At 43.4% G+C, this 12,369-nt stretch overlaps 1 protein-coding gene across 1 annotated transcript in view; it reads right to left on the reverse strand.

Annotated features, from left to right (window-relative positions):
• HYDIN (HYDIN axonemal central pair apparatus protein) overlaps nt 1-12,369 on the reverse strand; it is a 461,030-nt gene that overhangs the window by 145,559 nt on the left and 303,102 nt on the right. The window contains exons 25-28 of the mRNA XM_057534458.1: nt 4,548-4,685; nt 3,806-3,887; nt 2,077-2,196; nt 1,624-1,833 (exon numbers count right to left, since the gene is read on the reverse strand). Of these exons, the coding sequence (XP_057390441.1) occupies nt 1,624-1,833; nt 2,077-2,196; nt 3,806-3,887; nt 4,548-4,685 (550 nt within the window). The remainder of the gene's footprint in view (nt 1-1,623; nt 1,834-2,076; nt 2,197-3,805; nt 3,888-4,547; nt 4,686-12,369) is intronic.

Genomic DNA, 12,369 nt, shown 5'->3' on the forward strand with positions numbered 1-12,369 from the left:
AGATAAGGAGTGAAAGAAAATTCTATCTGGTCAAAGTAACGCACAAGGTGTCAATAGGTGTTAGGTGAATTTGATTTTAGGCACAATCTTTGACCTGTAAACATATATGTAACACACACAATTCAGTAATAATACTGAATAATAATAAAAAAATAATACTAATGCAGTGGCTATATAATGGGGGGGTCTAATTCCCATTCATATTTGGTAGGAGATATGGTATCTGAGTACATAACACAAATTCTAATTGGGGAGAGAAGATGTACAGACATAGAATTAACTGACAATTATTCCAAAGCAAGATTTAGAAAGTACATTATATTACGGCACAGACTCTAAGTGCCAAGAGAATGTAGTGTAAGAGGAAGATAACTGAGGGATGGAGGTGAGCTGGGTCTTACAGTATGTGTGACTGTGGAGTTGGCAGAGCGGAGGATGAGATAGATAATATAATAGGAAAAATGGAAGCGGAAAGGGCTGGGCTGCGTTAGGGCCAGTGGGTAAACCAGCTTGGCCATAAATGAATGAGCGGTTTATAATGGGAAATTATGAGAAACAAAGTTTAATACGTAAGGAGCATCAGTTAATAGAGGGGCTTAGGATACCCCTACTCAGGTGGAGGAACCTGGCTCTGATCCACAGAGTGACTCACAATTGAAGGCCTTCTCTGACTCAGGCACAGTACTGACCAGACACTTAAGTAACCATAACCACCTGGTGAAATAGGAATTGCTACCCCATTCCCATCTTAGAGATGAGGGATACTGAGACTTGGAGAGGTTAGGTATGTGCCCAAGGTCATAGTCAGTAGGGAGTAAAAGTAGGATAACATCCCAGTTCTTCTGACTACAATACAATGCTCTTTTCTCTATGCAATCATTTTTGTTCTTTTCCCAAGGCAATTTTGGGAAAATCTACCTGGCAATGATATTTAGATCAGTTATTGATAGAAGCCAGAAATGCACTGTAATCCCCTGCTTCCATGGGTCCGTGGACCAGCAGCATCGACATCACCTGGGAACTTGTCAGAAATGCAGACTCTCAGGCTCCACCCTGGACCTACTGAATCAGAATCTGTACTTGAACAAGATTCCCAGGTGATTCGTATGCACATCACAGTTTGAGAAGAACTGCTGTACTAATTTAGGCATGGCTTGAGATCCTGCAGTGTGATAATCGCAGTGGTGATGGGAAAGGAAAACCAACTCAGAGGAATTATGCTCGATGAATTAGCAAACCCCGGGCCTGTAAGGATGTGGGGAGCTGAAGGACAGAATGCAGTGGAAAATTCCTTGGAGGTTGTAAACTCAAGGGACTGAGAAGGGAGTAGTCCTATTGAAAGAAACAAAGAGGGTGGAATGGGCTTTTGGACTGAGAATAAAGATGCAAATTTTAGTGTCTAACATGCAGAATTTGAGGAGACAATGAGAAAAGCAAGTGAAAATGTCTGGCAAATGGTTGGCAGTGGGGGGATGATCAGGCTTAGGAAGCAGCTTAGGGGTCCAGGATAGGGGTGATGGTGAGACTATGCTGACTGGGGGTTCCCGGAGAGATGAGAGCACAAAGACTATGACCGATGTTTAAGGCAAACCCAGAAAACCTCCTCCCGATGGCTGGCAATACCTGTAATCCACAGTTAATATCCTTGGTGTCAAAGGAATAGTTGACCAGGGAGGCCTCTCCCCTTAGTATTATCTCATAGGTGGGCCCTCCTTCCACTTCACACAGAGCTTTAGCCTGTGCAATGATGTCACAGTGTCCATAGAAGGTGAAAGACATCTGGCGGCTACTGTGTGGCCGCAGCACTCCATAGAGAGGCAAAATATCAAACACCTGCAGAGCAAGTCATTCCACATGAGAGTCCGCAAAGGGCAAGCTAAAGTTCAGCCAATTTACAGACTGATTCTTGACTTTACCTTGTTTGACTCCATGAAAGGTGACTAGCCTAGCACCCTGAAAATATATGATGATAAGGCAGTAACAGTGCTCGGGCAAATTTAAATTTCTAACTTGGGGCAGGGGCTCAGTAAGAAGAATTGTATCAGATGACTCTAGGGCCCATGAGGTGTTACTCACTTCTTCTATCCCAATGGAAAACATTTCATCCCGTTCAAAGATCCATGGCGATTCCTGAAACTCCGCCTGGCTCTGGTTTGTGTCTATTCTTTCTGTTTCAGCAGAGTTCATTTTTAATCCCTGGGAATTAGAGGTGTGAGGAAAAACTCGCAAGCATTCATAATCTGTCATCAATGTGCTCCTCCCCCTTGCTGACAGAAAAATGAAGTATGTTGTATATATTTTTAAAATAGCATGGGTTTTTTTTCCTATGGAGATAATCGGGGAGGTGTCCAAGATGTACGTACAAGGATGTTTACTTCAGTGTTATCTGTAATAGCAAAACTTTGGAAGTAAACCAAATGCCTATCACTAGGGGATCACTTTAAATGAAGTGTGTGTGGTACTGCTATCCATGGAGGATGATGCAGTGTATATTTATAAACCAGGGATGATGCGCCCAACATATTACTGAGTAAGAAAGCAGTTCCAGTTACGTAATATTACACAGGCCTATGTACCACACCTGCAAGTGTGAGTGTGTACAAATTCACTCAGAGATCTGCATATGCAAATAGAGATATCTGGGAGGTTATTTGCGGAAATATTTCTATGAATGGTGGGATTCTGAGAATTTTTGCTTTCATTTTTCTGTATTCTTGAATTTTCTATGACATCTTTCAAAATATATACAAAAGAAAAGAATTAACATTTAAAAGACAAGTGTTTTATATGCACACACACACACTTATTCTAAAACATGTGGAAAATACAGAAAGCTTCAAAGAAAGAAATACAAATCAATCATTAGATTATTCTGCAGATATATATGTGTGTGTGTATAGTGTGAGTATATAGGTATATATAGTTGAATTCTGATTTTTTCAGTTAACATTATAGCATGAGTGATACCTTCCCATATGACTAAATATTCTTTACAAGCATCATTTAAAATACTTTAAAAAACAGAACATGTAGTATTTTTTACTTAATATATCAGAGATTGCTCCAAATCAGTAAAGAGAGAACTTTTTCATTTTCTAAAAAGGATTTCATAGTACTGCCTTGTGCAGATGTAATTTAGTTTATTCGACCAGTCTCCTATTGGGGGAATTAAGTCGTTTCCAATTTTTCTTGCTTTTACCAACAAAGCTGCAGTGTACAAGGATACTTACACGTCTTTATGTAAACGTAAAGGTGTATCTGGAGAATAATATTCTAGCAGAGGAATTGTGCATTTTAAATTTTGATACACCTGCCAGATTGCATGTCATAGAGGCTACACCAATTCATACTCCTACCTACGAAGTGTGAAAATGCTTGCTTTCCCCGACTCTGCCACTATTGAGACAAACCTTATTTAAAAGATTGCATAGTATCATGGACATACAGTAATTTTCCTAATTTTTTGCTATTTCTAAACTGTTTTAACACACATCTTTGTATTTCTGATGATTTCCTTATGCCATCATTCTAGAAGGAGAATTTAAGAGTATGAATTTGTAAACTCTCTCAATCTCCTCTTTGTTTTTACTATGGAAGACAGTTCTCCTTTTATAGCCTCTATCTAGGGGCTGGGAAGAGCACAAGATTGCCAAGGTTAGAGGTAAATGGCTTTTCCATTACAGAAAAAATCTATTTGCTGAGGTGTCTGGGTTCTCACTGAGGTGTTGGTTCTGTGGGTGTTTGGTTGGGAAGTAACCCGGATAAAGATGTGCAGCCCACCCGCCCCAGGGAAAGGAAACCATACATTTGAGATGGCCATGATGGACACTTGTGCTTTTTTGGTCTCTCTTTCTTCAGATCCAACTTCTTCATCCACAAGGATAGTCCTGGGGAGTTTAATGAAAATGTGGAGAATCACTCATTTGGCAACCATCACAACACAGTTTTCAGCTGCATGATGGCCCTGTCTTCCTCTCCCCTCTACGGCGCCCCAAAGAATAAGTGGGGTTCTCATTCAAGGGACACCTTTCTCAAGGGTCAGCTGGTCAGTGCTCTGTTACTACCTGCCCCCAAACATGCAGTCTAGGGCATCAAACTGGTCCATTTTCCATAGGCCTTAACCCTTCTTTTCCTGGGCTATCAAGCCCTTGTCTGACTTACAGAAAGTTCTCAGAAGCTCTGGCAGTTCTTCAGACAACTTGGGTGTGTCCCCAGGGCCGGGACATTTTATTGTGAGAATACAACACATGGCCAATTGTCATATGCTTTTCTGCTTTCTACCCTTGACCTGACCCTGGCTTGGCAGATGGAGAGGGCAACATGATCGGAAGGGCTCAGTCCCTCAGGACTCAGGAGGTTATGATCCCCTGAGAGCAGAGATGACTTTCAACTCTGTATCCCAGATGCCCCCTCCAGGGCCTAACACAGAGAAGGCACTCATTAAACTGCTGGATGAATACATGAAAGACGAGTTTGAGAATGTAAGTCAGTGTAGAGAAAAGAATGCTATATAAAGAAATCCATTCTGGCTTTGCCTTTGCACTTACTTAACAAAATCACTCAGATCCATCTCGGGGGACTCTATTCCTGGGACTGCTGCCGAGCTGACAGATGCCAAGGTTACTGGGATGGATTCCACCTGGGACAGGAGGGCACCGTGGGGCTTCCTTGGCCACGTCACAAACCTACAAAGGCATGGGGATGGAGGGAAAGAGTCACATCAGCTGTTGCAAGTCAGTGCCTGGGTAGGCTCTTGGTTTCTAAGGCCAAACTCCAAATCCTAGACGAGGCAGGTTGAGAAGGGATTGCCCTACACCCTCTCTTGGATTTACCTTCTTCAAATCATATCTGAGGTTTCATTTTTTCCAAAAGATTGCTGACCACCCCCTCCCACTCTGGGTCCAGTGTCTTTCCTCTGAGAACCCACGGCACCCGGGTTTCCCTTCTCACACTTGTTTTTCCCCTTCCTGCTAGACGGTGAGCCCCCTGAGGACTTGTATCTAATACACCATCTAACACAGTGCCTGGCCTGCAGGGGGCACTCAGCATGGCTAGGAATGAATGAGTCACCAGGGCTCCTGCTCCCAGATAACCAGAAAGCAGGATGAGGATGCGAGGCACTCACTCTCGGGTCCTGTTAGTGAGGGCTCAGCCTTTGTGGGACCCTGCCTCCCATCATGCTTGCTCTGGGCGCCTGGACTGCTCCACCCTGGTCCTGGCCCTGCGTTTGCTTTGCTGCCACTCCAGTTCTCAGAGCAGAGGGCCGAGTGGGAAATTGGTGACTGCACCAGCTGGTGCTGAAGCCCTCATGTCCAGGTTTCATTGAATTGACATCATAAAGGCCAAAGTGGTGGGGTCGCCCCCATTCTTCCTGTTTCCCCAGGGTGCATGTGGCATTTTTAGGGAATCCTCCCCTCCCCCATCTCAGGCCCCTTATATTAATTTCAACCCAATTTCACTTTTGATATTCATTCTTGCCCCACATGCTCTCTACTTTTTCTCAGAGGCTCAGCAGAGAAATGTTATCTATTATATGAAGGTCCCACCACTCTCCCATCTTCCCATTTGAAGAACTTTTTCCTCCCTCTGAAGTTTCACAGCATTTCATGTGCACATCTTTTAGGATACTGTCCACTGTCTACCACGTACCTGAGTACCACTACCATGTGTTCGACTACCAACTTCATGATTTCTGCCCTGCTGAGTTATCATTTAATAAATCTATTTTATTGAGGTATAATTAACATACACTCATTTTAAACATACAGTTTGGTGAGTTTTTGCAAATATATATATACCAGTGTAACCACTACCATATTAATATACCGAACACTTAAAAAGTTTATCATTGGGCTTCCCTGATGGCACAGTGGTTAAGAGTCTGCCTGACAATGCAGGAGACATGGGTTCGAGCCCTTGTCCAGGAAGATCCCACATGCCATGGAGCAACTAAGCCCGAGCGTCACAACTACTGAGCCCGCGCTCTGGAGCTTGCGAGCAACAACTACTGAGCCCACATGCCACAACTACTGAAGCCCGGGTGCCTGGAGCCCGTGCTCCGCAACAAGAGAAGCCACCATGATGAGAAGCCTGCGCACTGCAACGAAGAGTAGCCCCCGCTCACCACAACTAGAGAAAGCCCACGTGCAGCAACAAAGACCCAAAGCAGCCAAAAATAAATAAATTAAATAAATAAATAAAAAACATTAAAAAAAAGAGCAATGTACTTGAAAAAAAAAAGTTTATCATCTTAAAAAGTTCCCTTGTAGCTGGAGGAATCAGACTCCCTGACTTCAGACTATACTACAAAGCTACAGTAATCAAGACAATATGGTACTGGCACAAAAACAGAAATATAGATCAATGGAACAAGATAGGAAGCCCAGAGATAAACCCACGCACCTATGGTCAACTAATCTATGACAAAGGAGGCAAGGATACACAATGGAGAAAAGACAGTCTCTTCAATAAGTGGTGCTGGGAAAACTGGACAGCTACATGGAAAAGAATGAAATTAGAACACTCCCTAACACCATACACAAAAATAAACTCAAAATGGATTAGAGACCTAAATGTAAGACTGGGCACTATAAAACTCTTAGAGGAAAACATAGGAAGAACACTCTTTGACATAAATCACAGCAAGATCTTTTTTGATCCACCTCCTAGAGTAATGGAAATAAAAACAAAAATAAACAAATGGGACCTAATGAAACTTCAAAGCTTTTGCACAACAAAGGAAACCATAAACAAGACAACCCTCAGAATGGGAGAAAATATTTGCAAACGAATCAATGGACAAAGGATTAATCTCCAAAATATATAAACAGCTTATGCAGCTCAATATTAAAAACACAAACAACCCAATCAAAAAATGGGCAGAAGACCTAAATAGACGTTTCTCCAAAGAAGACATACAGATGGCCAAGAGGCACATGAAAAGCTGCTCAACATCACTAATTGTTAGAGAAATGCAAATCAAAACTACAATGAAGTATCACCTCACACCGGTTAGAATGGGTATCATCAGAAAATCTACAAACAACAAATGCTGGAGAGGGTGTGGAGAAAAGGGAACCCTCTTGCACTGTTGGTGGGAATGTAAACTTATACAGCCACTACGGAGAACAGTATGGCGTTCCTTAAAAAACTAAAAATAGAATTACCGTATGACCCAGCAATCCCACTCCTGGGCATATACCCAGAGAAAACCATAATTCAAAAAGACACATGCACCCCAATGTTCATTGCAGCACTATTTACAACAGCCAGGTCATGGAAGCAACCTAAATGCCCATTGACAGATGAATAGATAAAGAAGATGTGGTACATATATACAATGGAATATTACTCAGCCATAAAAAGGAACGAAATTGGGTCATTTGTTGAGACGTGGATGGATCTAGAGACTGTCATACAGAATGAAGTAAGTCAGAAAGAGAAAAACAAATATCGTATATTAACGCATATATGTGGAACCTAGAAAAATGGTACAGAAGAACCAGTTTGCAGGGCAGAAATTGAGACACAGATGTAGAGAACAAACGTATGGACACCAAGAGGGGGAAGCAGTGGGGGGTGGGGGTGGTGGTGGGATGAATTGGGCAATTGGGATTGACATGTATACACTGATGTGTATAAAATTGATGACTAATAAAAACCTGCTGTATAAAAAAATAAAATTAAATTAAAAAAATAAACACACACACACACACAAAAGTTCCCTTGTGCCCCTACCAGTCAATTCCTCCCCCTCCCCCACCCCCGGCTCCAGACAAACACTCATCTGCTTTCTATCACTATAGATTAAGCGGTGCCTATAGTTTCATATAAGTGGAATCCTAAATATGTATTCTTTTGTGTCTGACTTCTTTTGCTCAGCGTAGTATGTTTGAGAATCATCTACATTGTAGCAAGGAGCAGTAGTCTCTTCTTTTTTTTTTATCACTGAGCAGTATTCCACAGTATGGATGATGACTAGTGTGTTTAACCGTCTTCTTGTTGATGGACACCTTGGCTTTTTCCAGCTTTTAATAATAATGAATAAAGTTGCTAAGAACAATTGTGTAGAAGTCTTTGTGTGGACATATGTTTTCATTCCTCTTAGGTAAGTTCTGAGGAAGGGAACTGCTGGATTGTATAGTATATGTATAACATTATAGGAAACTGCCAGTTTTCCAAAGTGGCTTTACACCAATTTACACTACCACCCACAGTGATGAGAGTTCCGGTTGGTCCACATCCTCACCCACACTTGGTATTCAGTCTTTTAAATTATAACTATTCAAATGCTTATGTAGTGATAGCACATTGTGGTGTTAATCAGTAGGCTTAATTTAAAGGAAAATTTTATATCATTACTGTAAATTAAAAACCTGTTTTATCTACCATATTTAGGAAAATCAATATGATGGGAAAAATTAATGTTATTATTTTCTTGCCTGGTGAAGACTCTGCGCTGACTCCCGCTTGCTCTTTTTAAGAAGTGAGATCAGTTCAGCTTCCCCTCGGGGAATCACTGGGCTAGCACCATCTAAGAACTGTGAGCTCTTGGAGGGCAGGGTCCAAGGTATTCCCTCTTTACAGCTCACATAGGCCAGGGTCTTATACACAGGGCATGAGCTCAATATCTGGGCATCTCATTGAATGGATGGATGGATGGTTGAATGAGAACAGGTAAGCAGCATGCAGGGTAATTTGGCTATTCTGCACCTCCACCTCCACCCCATCCCCACCTGGGATGGCCTCAGAGAAGAGTAGAAAAGCTCTTTTCATCTTCTTGCACAAACTTCCATTTGGCTTCTTCCAGGCCAGGTGCCTCTAGTTCACATTATCTTAGGCTGAAATCACACCATTCTGGGCAGAGGACACAGAGGCTGGGTGCTGGGAAGCTCATTAAAGATTCCTGAACCTCATCCTTGGGTAAATTCTGATTTGGCAGGTCTCAAGTAGGGCCCAGGAGTTAGGTTTTTAACAGTCTTCCCAGGTGATTCTACTGTACAGCCAAATTTAGGACCCGCCGTGGGTAGGAAGGGCCAGAGGACGGCTAAGGGCTGGAGCTGGTAATTAATGTGGGGCATTCACTCAGCCTTACCAGCTAGAGACACGGAAGATCAGCAGAGGATGATTCGGAGCACTTATTAAATCACCCCAGGGCAGCAGAGACACCTGGGGAGACTCTGCCAGATCACTGCCCCACATAACAGCACTCTCATCCAACATTTGCACCCCCCTGGGATGTTGTGCTGAATGAAAAAAAAAAAGCAAATGGGGAATATCTGAAAAAGGAAAAATACTAAGCTGTAGAGTGTCTTCAGACCTGAGGAAAAACAGCACCTCAGCTGACAATGATACCTGGACAATGGGGAAGCGAGAGGTCTTTTGGAAACAAAGGAGACCAGTAAAGCAGCCCAGCTGCTAATAGGCGGCAGACAGCGAAAACTTCACCATAATGAAGGCTTTAACTTATCAGTAAAATGGAAAACCTGCTCCAAAGAATTGAAATAGAATGTTGGTAGAGTTTTTTGGATCAGATTTTATTTTACTCTCAGGAACAGATGATTACTTTCCTGTTATGCTAACCCAAACGGGATTAGATTCAGTTATTTTTAAAAGAATGCGTAGCAAACAAGGAAAATCAATACTGCTCCAGTTCCAGAGCTGCCCATATCAGAATCACAGGAGGAGCCAGCAAAGAAATCCTCCCTCAAGCTGTGACAGAACTGCGTGAGTGTCAGACACACTGCCCATCAGCCACACTGGTTTGGGCTCAGCAGTTTCTCTCCCCATATTTTATTTTCAATTCTTGAGTAAGGATCAGTACAATCTTTTGTGTTACAAATTAAGAGAAGTCCACCACTCTTGTTTCCTGGTCTCCCTTCACTGGAAGCAGTGTTGCATCAAAATAAAACCCCAAAGAACAGGCTTGTGTTTCAGTTAATGTTGTGTGTTGTGTTTCAGACCACACTTGGAGATGGAATGGTGTATGTCGCCCATCTGCTGAATTCTCTGCAGTGTGCAGCCAAGGTCTCAGAAAAAGGCGGGGGTAGCCTTGTATTAAACACTTTTAATTCGTTGATTCATTGCACCTGGATTCTGGGAGTATCCATACAGAGGGTGCAAATGGCCACTGGCTGGATAAAAAGGTCCTTCAGGTGTGTTTTGTTTGGCTCATATGTTGTTTAATATTTTTTTGAAATTACTGACAGCAGCAGATGCTGTTGGTGCCCAGACTAGGTCTCCTTCACTAAGACGACGCACCCATCCCCTAGGTGCTGTGGGTGTTGGCTGCACCTTTCTCTGGAGCACTGCCCTGGCTCAGCAGGAGCTGCCTCACCCACCCTGAGCTGCCTGGGAGCTGTTTTTCACCCCCTACAGTCTGAATATCTTGAGTCTCAGCTACTCCATTGTGTCCCACCAACTTCCACCACAGCATGGGTGGCCAGTTGGAAGCATTCTGGGACATAATAAAGGGCTAAGGCAGGCTGTCTTCCATGTGTGTATGTCTGCAGTTTGCTTCTCCTGTTCATGTGGCAGAGCTAGAACGTGCTGATGGGGAAGGCGCTGAGCCAGTCCCATCTGTTTCATCTGTCATTTGCTTCCCAATGTGGAAAGATCAGCAAGTGTAAGACCACAAATATGGAAAAGTGGCTGGAACTTTGTGTTTGTGCTCAGAGAGCCTCAAGAATTTGCCTACTTTTAACATGATTTAAAGTGATGATTATAATCTGCCCCCTTCAGAAGCGGGAACTGGGGGGCCTATCTAATCTGGAGGAGGCTTATGATGTGTAGTCAGAGGAAGGAAGGGAGGGAAAGAGGTAGAGAGAGAGGGGTTTAAGAAAATGAGAGAAGCAGAGGTTAGACAGCTGAGAGGAAGAATGGCAATGTAAAAAACCACCTGATAAGATCTAACAAGTAAAGATGTGTGGTTTGCTTAATGTGGCACACAGATTAAAAATTAAAAGCAATGGAAGTAGGAGGTGTAACTGTAGGAGAAAATATCTCGACAATGAAATCAGTCATACTGAATAGCACACATTCATAAACCTTGAATTGCTGAAACTCAAACTGGACCTCTGAACCACACTAAGACCATTGATAGGATACCAGTGGCTGCTGTGGGTCACTTTCTCATTTTGATATCAAAATAGGGGGAGGGTGGGGAGCAGGAGGCTTGACCCTGAAGGGCCTTGTAAGCCTCACTAAGGAGTTGGCTTTATCCTCAGGAAAATGGAGAGTCTTCCAAAAGGTTTTAAATGGGGAAGTGAAATGATCTGAAAGTTCTCTTGGGCTGCAGAAGGGAGCACGGATTAGAAGGGGACAACCCTAGAATGACCAAAACTCTGAACCATGCTGTAAACAGCGATGGAAAACATAACCTAATGGGATGTTTTCTGTTTTTTTATGATTTTTAAAAAAATAAAAATCAGGAAGCCCACACAGAAAACAGTGTTAGAAATCCAGACAAAAGATAATGGCAGCCTTGGTCAAGGAGGTCAAAGGGGAGATGGAGATGGAGTGGGAAGTTCCAGTGCATATTAGCAGGTGGAAGGGCAGGACCATGGCCCTGGGGTGAGGAGCCCATCCTGACAGACCACAGCCCAAGGTCTATGCCCACTACTGCCACCTCCCCAGCCTGTCCACGAGCAAGGCTGAGTGGCTGGCTAGCCAGAAGGGATGCAAGTAAGAGAACAGTGGAGGAGACTGTAGGGGCCACCACAATCACTTGGTCGCCTATGTTCCCCCTACATTTGCTGTTTGTGCTTGTCAACCTCCCGTGCCCAAGGCCAGGAGGAAGAGGTGTGCGAAAACAGTAAAAATAAAGTGGCAGGAGGAGGATCAGCACCTCTCCTGTCCCTACGGCTGCTACGCCCCTGTCCTGCCATGCCGGCCTCCACTGCTGGATAGCCCTGACTCCCACCCCACTGCTTCTCTAGTCTCCTTCTTCTTCATCCTCCTCCTCATCATCATCACTGTCAACATCACTGTCGTCGCCATCATCTGCTTCCATCTGGCACGTACACGCTTCCTCACATGGAAAGCAGCCTGCCTTAGCTCTTTATTATATCCCAGAATGCTTCCAACTGGCCACCCATACTGGAAGTTGGTGGGACATAACTGAGCAGCTGAGACTCAAGTTACTCAGACTGTAGGGGGTGAAAACCGCATTTTTAAAGGTTCTCAAAAGGAGTTGCAGTTGGAGCTTTTAGAACAATGGTTCTCACTGCAGCTGTCCATTGGAACCACCTGTGGAACTTTAAGAACAACTTCCCAACGTCCAAAACTATAAGAAATAAATGTTTACTGTTTTAAGCCACCCAGTCTCTGGTATTTGTTATAGCAGCCCGAATGGACTAAGACAGGCCCTAA

Source organism: Balaenoptera acutorostrata, chromosome 19 (assembly GCF_949987535.1).
Source record: "Balaenoptera acutorostrata chromosome 19, mBalAcu1.1, whole genome shotgun sequence".
NCBI lineage: Eukaryota > Metazoa > Chordata > Mammalia > Artiodactyla > Balaenopteridae > Balaenoptera > Balaenoptera acutorostrata.